General features: G+C 41.4%; 1 protein-coding gene across 7 annotated transcripts in view; it reads right to left on the reverse strand.

Annotated features, from left to right (window-relative positions):
* LOC102055209 (collagen alpha-1(XV) chain) overlaps positions 1-11,401 on the reverse strand; it is a 129,791-nt gene extending 118,390 nt beyond the window's left edge. For all 7 annotated transcript variants that reach the window (XM_055705364.1, XM_055705363.1, XM_055705362.1 and 4 more), the window contains exons 1-2: positions 11,063-11,401; positions 10,846-10,928 (exon numbers count right to left, since the gene is read on the reverse strand). In XM_055705364.1, coding sequence (XP_055561339.1) covers positions 10,846-10,928; positions 11,063-11,073 — 94 coding nt within the window. In that variant the 5' untranslated portion in view covers positions 11,074-11,401. The remainder of the gene's footprint in view (positions 1-10,845; positions 10,929-11,062) is intronic.
* Positions 11,402-12,178: the final 777 nt, after the last annotated feature.

Consider the following 12,178-nt stretch of genomic DNA (forward strand, 5'->3'; position numbering starts at 1 on the left):
ACCAGTGTATCAGTGAAGACTTCCCAGTCTGTAAATACTTCAACCATTTTTTCTATGATGGAAAATGAATACAGTAATAAAAAGATGCTTTATGACCATCCTAAAATAGAAAAGTGGAATATACCGTTTGGGAGGAATAAACAGCAATTGCCTCTTTCATTAGTCACTCCATATGCAATGTAATTATCACTTCTATATAAATAACTGTGATATATCTTTGTCACTTTTTGTGGTAGATGTGGAAATATTCCAATATTTGTAACTCTGACTTCTAAAACATGTATCAGTGATTCCTGTGTAGGGGCATAATAAGAAGAAAAGTAATGCCAGGTATGTGTATTGGCATATCTTTATTCCCAAAGCATAGTTTGATATTCCTTCACAGCCTGTTTAATATCATAATTACCTTTAATTCACACAAGCCTACTTCTACGTGAAATTATAGATCATTCAGCCCAGTCAGAGGATTTGGTCCTGACTGCTGAAATTATTTTACATAGCTGACAGACTCTCAGCCTTTTGTTCCATATTTTTTTCTGTTGAAAACTTTGAAATCTAAACCACGTCCACAGAAGATTTATACATTACTCATATTACTCCATCATTTATGTATTGGTGTACTAGGAATATTTCCAGAGTTCACTCTCTTCAGTGAATTAAACATCCTCCACTACAGAAAAGAAACAACGCTTTACGGAACACACACAGTTTCAACTTTTAGAAATTTAGAGCTAGGGAAAGGTAAATTGAAACTACATTTGAATACTTGTGACATTTTTCTACTTAATTTCCAAGAGGATCCCAAGATGAGAAAGAAAGCAGATTAATTGTATGCCTAAACATGATCCTTCTCTTTTTATTTCATTCATGGTTTTTGGACATCATACATATTTATGACAGTCATGCTCCTGACAAGCAATTTTAAAATTCCCTTCTAACTCTTTGTTTAAAAGGTGAAAATGAATGGGAATTTTATTGCTTAGCTTCTGAATTAAATTCACTTACAACAAAATGTGTTTAACCCTCATAATGAAGCCCAGCAAAGTGAATATTAATTGCCTGTCAGCATCATATCTAAAACCTGATTAAAAAATAAAAGGATTTTTTTCAAAGCACACACTGCTTGACTGTTTTCTTTATATGGACTGCTCTAGTGGCTGTCTTTCTCTTTCTACAGTTTCCTACATTCCATAGGAATTTCTTTCATTCCATACATTGATCAATGGAGTTACTGTTTGAATTACAGCAGTCTGGATTCACAGTTTGTGCAAGATGTTTTTCTAGGTGCAGATCTTTAAAAAAAATCAGCCACTGCCATGTTTTAACAATTTTTTTGTGCAGCTTCATTTCATTTGTCCCCAGCATGCTAAGGGTTACAAGAGGCCATGAGGAGTGAAACTATTTATTTTAGAATCATATTTCATAACTCTCACATTTTGAGGCATAGATCTCACAAACTGAGAGCAGTCAGAATTCTGTGCTTATTTAATATACTTTTGAGACATGCATTTCACGACAAATTGTTTTGCAATGCCAGTGAAATGAGTATGTAATGTAGGAATATCTGATTAAAGCATAATTTTAAAAGTAGCCCCTTGAAACTGTTACTTCACTTACGAATCTAAAAGTTCATTTTCCATTCTTTTCTCTTCAATGCTCACACCAGAACTACCAACGATAATAAAACTAGATAGAGCTCTTGCCTCTTCCTTAGCCATACGCTACAGACACTTGGCCAAACGCTACACACACTCAGCCATACAGACCCCCGAGACCAAAATCCAGTGTCACATCAGGGCAGAACAGGGTAACAGTGCACACAGACGAGAATGCTGCCAGAGCTGCTTGCAGGATCGTCTTCCCCAGAAGCATTACGTTTTGCTTTCAGTTGCCAGGCTATAGGCAGTGCCATGTACATCAACCAGTTAGAAGTGTTAAAAGAATTTTCTCCAAAGAGGGACATCACATCTAGGAAGTTCAAGGCTAAGGAGGCAAAGCCAAAGCTGTTCTGATCTGATAATGGTCATGAACCATTTGAGTGGGAAGCTGGAACAGATGATCTTCAGAGCTCCTTTACGTCCAACTAGCATTTCCATGATTTTGCTTTACAGGTGGACAATCGCCTTTTGTAGCTGCCATTGCTCACAGCTACGGCACTGTGAATATTATTGGCATATTAAAGGTGCCTAGGAGGTAACAAGTCTGCCCAGAGAACTTCGAGGCCACAACGTGCAAAATTCTACATGCCCTTGAAGTCAAGAACCTGTTCCACTGATTTCTGAAGGTGTAACATGCCTTTAGAAAAATCTTGGAGAACTGGAAGAGTGGTAGACAGCATTTTCTTTTTTGAAGAAGGCACTTTAAAAAAAAGGTCCATAGAAAAGTAAATGAGGGTGAGAGGGAGGTTTAAGCAGCAAATGCTAGGAAAACAAGGTGAGTAGGAATTGCAGTAAAAAGGAAACATGGAAATGTCTCCAGCTCCTAGAGTGCTATGAAAATCCCTGCCATTAATTTTATGGTAAATATCAATACTGCAAACACCTAAATGTTCATATAGCTTTGCTTGCCAGGCATTTTCCATCCCACTCATTTTTGTGGGCACCATCCTGGGAAGTTTGGAAGAACTGCTTCTCACGTTCTGCTTTGGTCAGTTTCAGGAGATACTGGATATTTTCAGGCCTCTTCTCAAGATATCAGTAAGCTGCAGGATGCTGTCTTTTAGACTCTGGTGCAGAACAGCACTTAGAGACATGCCTTTCGGGACACACCACCCCACTGATGCCCTCACACTTCACACTGCAACACAGCCAACGGACTGGCAAGGAGGATTATGGAGCCTCATCAACGGATAATTTGATGTTAGGAGTTCCAAATATGACAGAATTCCGAGAAAAGTCTTGGATTTTGCATAATTTTCCCCTCATTTTCTTCACCACTACCTACTTTGCCTTGTAGACCACTATATACATGTTGCTGCCTAGTAATTAAACAAGCTACCAATACATCTATTTTGGCTGTCCACAGCAGCCCTTTGCCTCCTGAAGCTATACCTTCCTATACCTTCCAATGACACCTAACAGGACCGAGCCAGGAGCTTTCTGTGGGACAGAAAGAAACACAGGGACAAACAGCAACAAAGCTAAATGAACATATTTCAAGAAACAATGTATACTGCGATGTCTGCTTAAGTATGATGGCTGTTAGTTGTCAAATCAAGACACTAAACATATTATGATGCAGTATATACATATGGGGGGGGGGAGGACTTGCTACATACTGTCACCTGTTCAGCTTCTTTAGTACCATCAAGAGAGAATAGTATGTCTAGAAAAGCTGTAGTTCCTCTCCCACCCCAAACAGATCTGCTCTTCCTAGGTGACTGATTTTCCCATGAGTGTCTCAACAAGTCTTAAAATTTTTGCAGGGATCACTTTTAATTATGGGAGCACATTCTACCTGAGATGTTCTGGTGAGTTTGCTGCCATACCATTGCTGCAGGTAGTTGTTTCCCTTAAAAAGCAATTTCTGTTTGGTTTGTTTAGCTTCAGTGAGGTAGTTCTGGCTCCTTCCAAGGCAATTTTGAGCTTCTGTTGGTCTTCTTCCACTGTCGTTCCCCCAGACATAAGTGACATCTCTTACTCTGTAGCCCACAGAAATCATGTAGTGTTTTCTATTGAAACAGCTTGCCTAAGTAGAACGCTATATAATGACAGACTGAGAAAACAGCACTTCCTATATAGGAATCAAATGTGCACAAGAGAGATCCTCTGAAGTTTCAATGACACTTTTTTGAAAAATCAAGTGGAAAATACTTGGCGCAAATTGTTCTCCACCATCTTCTTCACTTGGGGGAAGTGGTAAGTGCTTCTTTTTCACATATTCCTTTCTTGTATATATATATATATATATATGTATATTTGGATATAGAAATGATGATTCTATTGTCAGACTGACAGTCTTTTGGTCTTCTGTAGTACTCGCCACAAATCTGATGCAAGACTTTTCTGAGCTAACAGTGCTATTTGCATTTTGTCTGCCCATATTGCACATACTCCAGTGTCACTTACAAAATAATGTAATCCAAATGGCTTACTCTAAGCTTTATCTTTCTCAGGCAAACAAAGCCTTTGTGACTGAGATCTACCCACAAAGTTGTTGGGAGCTCTACCTTCTGCATTAGGAGAGCAGTACCCACATGTACGTTGCAGTATGGACTCAAACACTGCAATCTGGACCCAGCGAAAGACAGGCATTGATGAGCTGGAGCAAATTCAGCAGACTGCTGCTCTAAGGCAGACACTCCGGTCCTTTAATTATTGCAGTTGCCCTTTACTGGACTTGTCCAGTATGTCCATGTGTCTGCTAAACTGGGAAGCCCAGAGCTGGACACAGAGCTCCAGAGGTGGCCTCAGCACCAAGAGGAAGGGAAGCATCACCTCCCTTCTCCTGCTGCCCGCACTGTTCCACACACGGCCCCCAGTGCCCGTGCCCTTCCTTGCCACGGGGCACCCTGATGGCTCATGGTCAGCTTGTCCACATGAGCCTCCAGGTCCTTTTCGGTAAGGACTGTGTTGTTTCACATTCCTTACATGTAAATACATAAAAATTAAGGTTTGCCCATTTTAGTCATTCTTTGGGAGAATTCTGCCTGCACTCTACTCTCCACAATGTCTGCAACTTCCCATGTTTGGGAACAGGAGCTACTAGAGATGTGAAGATTACATGGATAGAATTCACCACAGTCCAGATTGATGGCTGATTTTGTTGGTTTTTAAACCTGCTGTGATTGTGGGATGTGGCCAAATGGGAAAAGACTGTTTGGTAACCTAGAAATAGTGGTGGCAAATAGCCATCCTCCTTTAAATAGATAACATTAATGACAACTGAAATATAGCAATCAGATTTCCCCAGACCACACAATTCACCGTCTTTCTGGCCAAGGCACACCGTGCAAATTGGCAAAACTGCATGAAGTTGGTCAAACGTGAGTTAGCACTATGAGAAAACCCAAACCAATCCACAGCTCACAAACCAAAGGAAAGTGGAAGAAATCTCAGCCAAAGGGACAGACAGCCTCCAAAACAAGTGTTTGATTTGGAAATGAACATGTTAGAATAAGAAATAAGCTCTTTGGAACTCCAAATATCCCAAACAGAAACAGCTCCATCAAGCCTTCCCTTCCAGCGCTCACTCACTGGAATGGCACCTTGCCCCCAAAACCTGTGCTCGTGTCTGTGCCCACCTGCTCGAACCCAGCCAGGGAGGGACCCCTGCGCATGCGGGTGACGCTGTGCTGTGCCAGCTGCCCCCAGCTGCCTGGAGCAGCACTTGTCGCTCTCCCCAGCCACCCGCTCCCATTCGCAGCACGGGGGGGGGGGGGGGGGGGGGGGGGTAACTCAGCACCTGCACCAGGCCACCAGGATCAGGCATTGTCCTTAGCATACCAGAAATGAATCACAGGTGAAACATTTTAATTAAATTGATGCTTGTTTGTGGGTACTACTGGAAGCACCTGGAGTACCTGGAACTGTGGGTTTTCACGCAGCAGCAGCTGCACAGGGCACAAATGGAGCGACAGAGCTGTGGTGCAACCTGTGAGTGGGCACGGCAGTGCCCCAGCGATGTGTGTGCACTTAGGTACTCAGGAGACCCCTAGGACTTCCTTCAAGAAATTTCTTGTGTTCCATAGCCTACAGCTGAGCCAGAACATAGAAACTTAGGGGGTTTAAGCCAAAACACATGTAAGTATTTCAGTACAGCCTTTGTCAACAGGGCAGGTCCTTCAAACACCGTTTAGTGGCAAATGCAAGCGCAACTGAGGTTTCAGTTCTCTTCAGACTATGGAAACCACTGCTTACGCTGGGCTTCCAGCATGAGCAGGGTGCCTTCAGAGGGGACATGAAAACAGCCTTTATGACATGGTATACAACCCAGCTGTTTTCCCCTTCTGAGGCCTCAAAAAAGGTAAAAAACATCTTCTGTTGCCCGGCAGAGTAGCTTGGCAAATAGGTAGCTTATTGTCCAGAGGTGTTACACAGAAAACTAATCCAGTTAGAAAAGTGGGTAAATGGAACAAATTGACTAAATCAGGTTTGTTCTGCTGGTGTTACCAATCTCTTTGGCTGCTCATACAGATGACCCTGACTGAACCCAACTGATTTTCTACAGTAAATTAACTATGCTTTGCATGGAAAGGCATTTTATCAGCTATGAAATCAGGCTCAGCTCCACACTAAAAACATGTACAACAGCTGCCTGAAGACGCCTCTGAAAGATACACAGTGGCTTCTTCAATTTAGACTCAAGTGCAGTTTGATGATGTCCAAATGCTCAGCCTGGTACAAGAGGATGTAGCGTCATCTCTGTTATGTTTACGAAATGCTGTGCTTGATATACACCAGCATTCCTGTAATTGTGTTCTGTCTTAGGAAAGAGTAGACTGAGCCATCCATGTCACCACCTAAGTCATTGTGGTTGTACACATTTAACACTGAAAGCACATACAGCAGTTACTTGATAGAAACAAGTTTTTAAATGTATGTACGTATTTATTTACAGCCATTATGTGGGTTCATTGTGAAGAGAAGCTCAGGGCAGCTGCTCCTATGAATGACACCAGCTCATCCACAGCCAATGATAGTCAATAATTCAGGATTCTTCCATTAAACTCAGCAGGTCACGAGTGCAAAGTTTATGTCAACAGCCTAATGACAGCCATTCTGTGTACAGAGAGCCAAGGAAAGAGACAAATATTTACTTTATGTAAACTATGGCTGAGCATGTTACTTAGGGCAAGAAAGAGCTGTTCAGCTTAGCTAATAATAAAACCCAGATGTCAATGAGAAATTTGTAAGTCTTCTTTTAGTGCACATAAGCAAAATGCAAACTGCAGAACCACATAAAATTATAACAGTTTCTTTCGACATTTTTTAAAAGCATGAGCTGATTGGAATGCCAAGAACTGAAAAACACTGATAACTGCCTAGATAGCCTGGAAAAATAAAATGACTCTGCAAGAAGCTAGAGCAAGTCGTAGGGAGGACTCTATCATTCAGACTTCAGCATGGTTAGTACTTGGATTTTATAAATTCAGCTCTGTCCACAATCTGGGTACCAGCATGTTCAGAACCATGTTCTGAGCAACTTTTACTCACTAACTTACAGTTGAAGATGCAAAGCAACATGGAAAAAGTACCCAGGGTAAGCAATGTAAATCAAGATACTTTCTCAGATGTAATTAAAGGCCCACTACATGTACCACAAGAAATACCAGGCAGAATAAGACAGACTGCACTGCTATGTACAGATAGATACGTGCCTAATTGCTATTTGATTAAAGGAGAAGTGACAAAGTAATTTGTTAAGACTCCACCGTATCTTTAACCCTCCCACACGAGCCCAGGTAGAATACGGTACTATGTTTCCACAATTTTCATGAACACAGGAGAAAAAATGTGAAAGCACACCATAATTCAAATGACACTGCATTTGGGTGAAGAGGAAGAAAGCATATTATTCCTTATGGTTTTGTACATGTGCTATGCAAGCTGCACTGAAAGGGACTAAAATCTTCCAACAGAGTTAGTAAAAATTCAGAATTCTAACTCAGGAACTGCTGAGACTTCAGAACTCCAGTTTCACTCTAAAGAAAGGTCCAAGTATTTCTGAAGAGTTCGGGTGAAATAACAACTAAATCCCATCAATCTGCAGAACATGCAACAGAATTTTAAAATTCTGAATGAAATATTTCAATCTTTTTCACATTCTATCACAATGCATGTTATGTAATTTGTAAATCAAGCTATATCAAACCATTTTAACAGGCTAAACAGATGTGTTTTAATCAAGAAGGGTTTCAGCTGGTGCCGTGAATTAGTAACTCATGATTTTAAATACAAAGTTTTAAATACTCTGTTCTCTTGTTTGTCCCATTTTACAATGAATGCAGTAGTCATTCTAGGACTTGGAAATGAAAGCAACACTTCTACTGAAACAAAAGGCCCAACACGAGGCAAGGTCACTGAAAAGGTAAACTAAACCCCTGAAGTTCTCGAACAGTTTCAAAGCCTGCCATCTGAATTTCCCCCCTACATTTCCCCACCATCCTTTCAGCTTGTTTCTTCCTTCCCACTAGGAACGGTCCATAATTACATAATTTCCTCAAGGCTTGGTTGAAACTCTTATTCTGTTTGAGAGCTGATCAAAATTTTCTAATTGATCTTTCTAATGTCTCTCAGAAAGACCTGGCAAAGCTCAAGCCCTCTGCTGGAGGACTCCTGAGGCATTTGCTTTTATCTGCACCCTCCACCACTGGTGCAGTTTGGTGCTCCCTGGGGAAAACAAGAAGACCATGCTGTAGCTGCCTCACTTCATAACAGCCAGCAAATTCACTGCCTCACTGAACAGATTGGCTGATTGGCAAAGGCAAAGATGACAAACTTTTCTCATCTAAACTCTCTGATGGTCACTGTTGTGTTGGTAGGGTTGGAAAAAAATAAGTTGCTCCTTCCCCATCCCTCAGTGAATAATTTAATCCATAAGCAATTTTCTTGACGTTAGTTAACCAACTCAAGAACACCTCAAGGTATTTTCTTCCTTTTGCATATAGCCTGTACGGCAGTACAGCAGGAGGCACCTGCACTGCTCCTCTAAAACCACGTTTACTCATTCCCTCCGGGGAGGCTGAGGAGAGGTCAGCTGTCAGAAGAGCAGTGCAGCAGTTTGCTGTGGGCTGGAGAATCCTGGAAAGCAGTCATGTTAAGGGCACAGTGACAAAACGAACACTGGGTAAGCATAAGCTTAGCAGCAAAAAGCCAAATACCAGAGAGTCAATTCATCTCCTGGTGTCACCAAACATTTTCATTTTAAATACACAGTTTATTTCTGTGCACTTTATTACTAAAAGGAACTGTGGGAAAGGAAAAAGAGGTTATTTCTGCAATAGTTAGACTAAAAGATTTGAAGTATATACCTATTGACTCTTCAGTAATTACAGGGAGAATTTATATGGTTCATGTATCCACAGCACCAGAAAGAAAGGAAGATTATTCCTATTTCTAGCACTCAACACCTGATTTCCGGAGATAAAAGCATTTAAGCCAAGCATCAGGAAAATATTGCTTATAACATAGTCTGATGTTGTGGATCAGGAAGCACAACATACCTATCACATCAGGCACTTAAAAATCAGATAGTGGGATAAAAAAAATGTAGTGAACATTTGAAAACAGGAACTTCTGTATTAACAGAGGAATGAGGAGGGAAGCATATTGGGCTAGGATGATCATGCAGGAACACATGCCCAGAGCAGTCTCCGAGTCTCCAGAGATCTAAGGAGGCTTGCATAACCCCACCTGATCTTCATTCATGGTAAAGTCGGGAGTCTTTCAGCAGTATTAAGATGACGCACAGAAAGAAACTGTGCTGTATCAGTAGTGGTTGTCTTTCCTACTTCTGACTTCTGAACTGACTGTCAGAGGGCAGGGTACTTAAAGAACCAGAGCTTCAGGTGATAGAAACTGGCACAGATTGATCAAAAAAGAAACTGTGTCAAATAAATATTTGTTCTTTTTATGGCTGTAGTTTTAATGAGCCTCTGCTTATTAAATGTAATGTGCCAAAATTTGGTTCTCTCCTGTCCAGATCTCTCTCACTGTACTGTCAAGAACACTGTATATCGTCAGGTCAAGTAAAACATTTTTGCCTGATGCAACAGATTTATCTCTGATGCCTATACAGTATATTGTGTTTCTGTCACTATTCAGGCATATGTTAACATTTTCCTCATTCTAATAGCTGGTACCAGTTTGTTTCCTCAATTAATTATCTGTAATACAACATTACATATTTCTCATCTGCACTTACAGCATTTCTTAGTGATAACTAATCTGTGGCTTCTTCTCCTACTGAAATAACTACCTAGAGCTTCAGCTCTTAAATGCACCATCTACTCTATGGCAGTTAAAAAGGAACAAAACAGTCTGAGTAACATTAAAGTCTTCATGTGCAATACCTACTTCCCTTCAATAATTTCTAATGCTCCTATCACACAGTAATCTAGGGGTCATTTAAATAACAACTTCAGACTATTTTTATAAGACAGTAAAAAAATCCTTTCTGACATAAGCATAATTGTTCATAATGGAGAAGTAATATATGAAGCTTTTTCACATCTCCCAAAACTACACGTAAACTTTTAAAGCAATGTTCTCTCCCTTTAAGCTAAACTTGAGGCTATGCCTTCCACAGATGCTGCAGGATTTAGCTCTGTCACAAGAACATATGATCTGCAATCACAGGAAGACTTTCACTGAAAGTTCATAAAGGCTGGGCTGGTAAAACTAAACCTTTAACTCGAGAGATCTGAAAATCACAATTTGCCCAGATACTTACCAGGAGAAATCTCTGTGCACTGGGACACACATCACAGCCGTGTCTGTGCTCACACTGTGCCTGGCACATTCCTGGTACCTCCTGAGTGACACATACATCTATCCTAATTGCTTTTTGCTACCTTTCTCTGATGTGATACACCCAACACCACTCAGTGTTCTCCCCTCCTTTGAAGTACTTTCTGTTGCTTATTACACTATGAAGAAATATTGAGTGAGCAGGCACGACAGGCTGCCTTACAGCTGGGGAGCCAATATATTTCTTTTCCCTTTTCCAGAATGAATGGCAACTTGAGCTCTTTAACTCACGGCAGCTTCCCTACATGAAACGAAGAACAGTAAGCAGCAGAGAAAATGAAGATCTGAAATGCAGAGTCTTTTTCCATACTAGGAAAGCGTCTCTTAAAATTAACCCTTACTCTCAATTTATAGATGTGGTTTGGAGAAGCCTTACCTTCTATGATCTGAGCAGCTGAACCAGCATGGAGTGAGCAGCCAAAAAGCAGCAGGAGCAAGCCCCAGGTCCACCAGGCATGCCTGGAGCAGGTGTGCCAAAAAACAGAAGGGGTGGGGGGTAGGAAAGAATGAAACCAAAGAGTGTAATACAGAACCACACGGGGAAAAATTAAAAAACAAAGCAAAAAGTAAAATTTAGAAGTGAGACTTCTTACCATGAGAGCATTTTTTGAAAGTCAGTTGAAAGACCTCAGATGAGGAAAAAGTTCAGTGCACATGGGGTTTATGTCTATGAAAATAAAAAGTTAATAAAAGCGGGAGCCTGCTGCTTCTCCTCCAGCATCCAGGCACAAGTGGAACAAAGGCAGCTCTCAGGCGCTGTGACTCACTGCAGCTCACTGCTCCAGCTCTGAAATACGACTCCGTGCAGACTTACTTTCCTGCCAGACCACTGCCGAAAATCTCATACTTTATTTATTGATGGACACTCCTTACTGCTGTACATCATCCCACGTTGTCATTATCCCGTTACTGTCTTTAACTGCTGTGTACCCTGAGCGACAGCAGCGTAGCCTCTCCAGCTCCCCACCCCCACCACCTGCCCCCAACCTCCAGCCCCCAACCTCCACTTACTTACCCGATAACGCATGACTCAAAACATCCTTCCTGCCAGCATTATATAGCCAATGATAAGCATTCTTATATGGAATGGGACGTTCTCTGGCCATTGTAACCAAACTTTAACAGGAGCAACTTTGAAGAGAGGAGCAGGACAGAGCAGCCCCAGGTACCCTGCAGCCCCACTGCCCAGGTCTCCTGTCACCTGCAGAGACGTTTCGAACACACCCTCTTCTCCGACAAACAGTCCAAGTTTAATACTCCTGTCTACAAAGAGTTACACCCTGCACGTAGATTAAGAGTGTGTATCTAGTCTACCTTAGCAGCTGTACATATATGTGCCTGCTACAGAGATCCTACAACTAAGCAGTTCTAATAGTTTCCATTAAAAGTGTTATTTCACCCCTCCCTTTAACTTCATGAAAAGCCTTTTTTCCACATGTAGTTCTTCAAAGCCAGTTCTTGCTCAAGGAAGAATTTTTGCAAAAATAAGTTTGCGATTAATCAGACAATATTTAGGTCATAAGATTTTTAACAAAGACTGCAATTGTCACTTTTGGACTGGGAGAGGAGGGAGCCTGGAGAGCACTGCATATGGAAAAACCTCGGCGGGCTCTTGGTAGACCGAAGCTGGCAGGTGCTGAGGGTTGCTTTAGGAGATTCAAAACTAGATTTACCTAGGATGGGGCGCAGAGGACAGAGAGGAGTAAAGA

The sequence above is a fragment of the Falco cherrug genome, chromosome 3 (assembly GCF_023634085.1).
Source record: "Falco cherrug isolate bFalChe1 chromosome 3, bFalChe1.pri, whole genome shotgun sequence".
Taxonomy (NCBI): Eukaryota; Metazoa; Chordata; class Aves; order Falconiformes; family Falconidae; genus Falco; species Falco cherrug.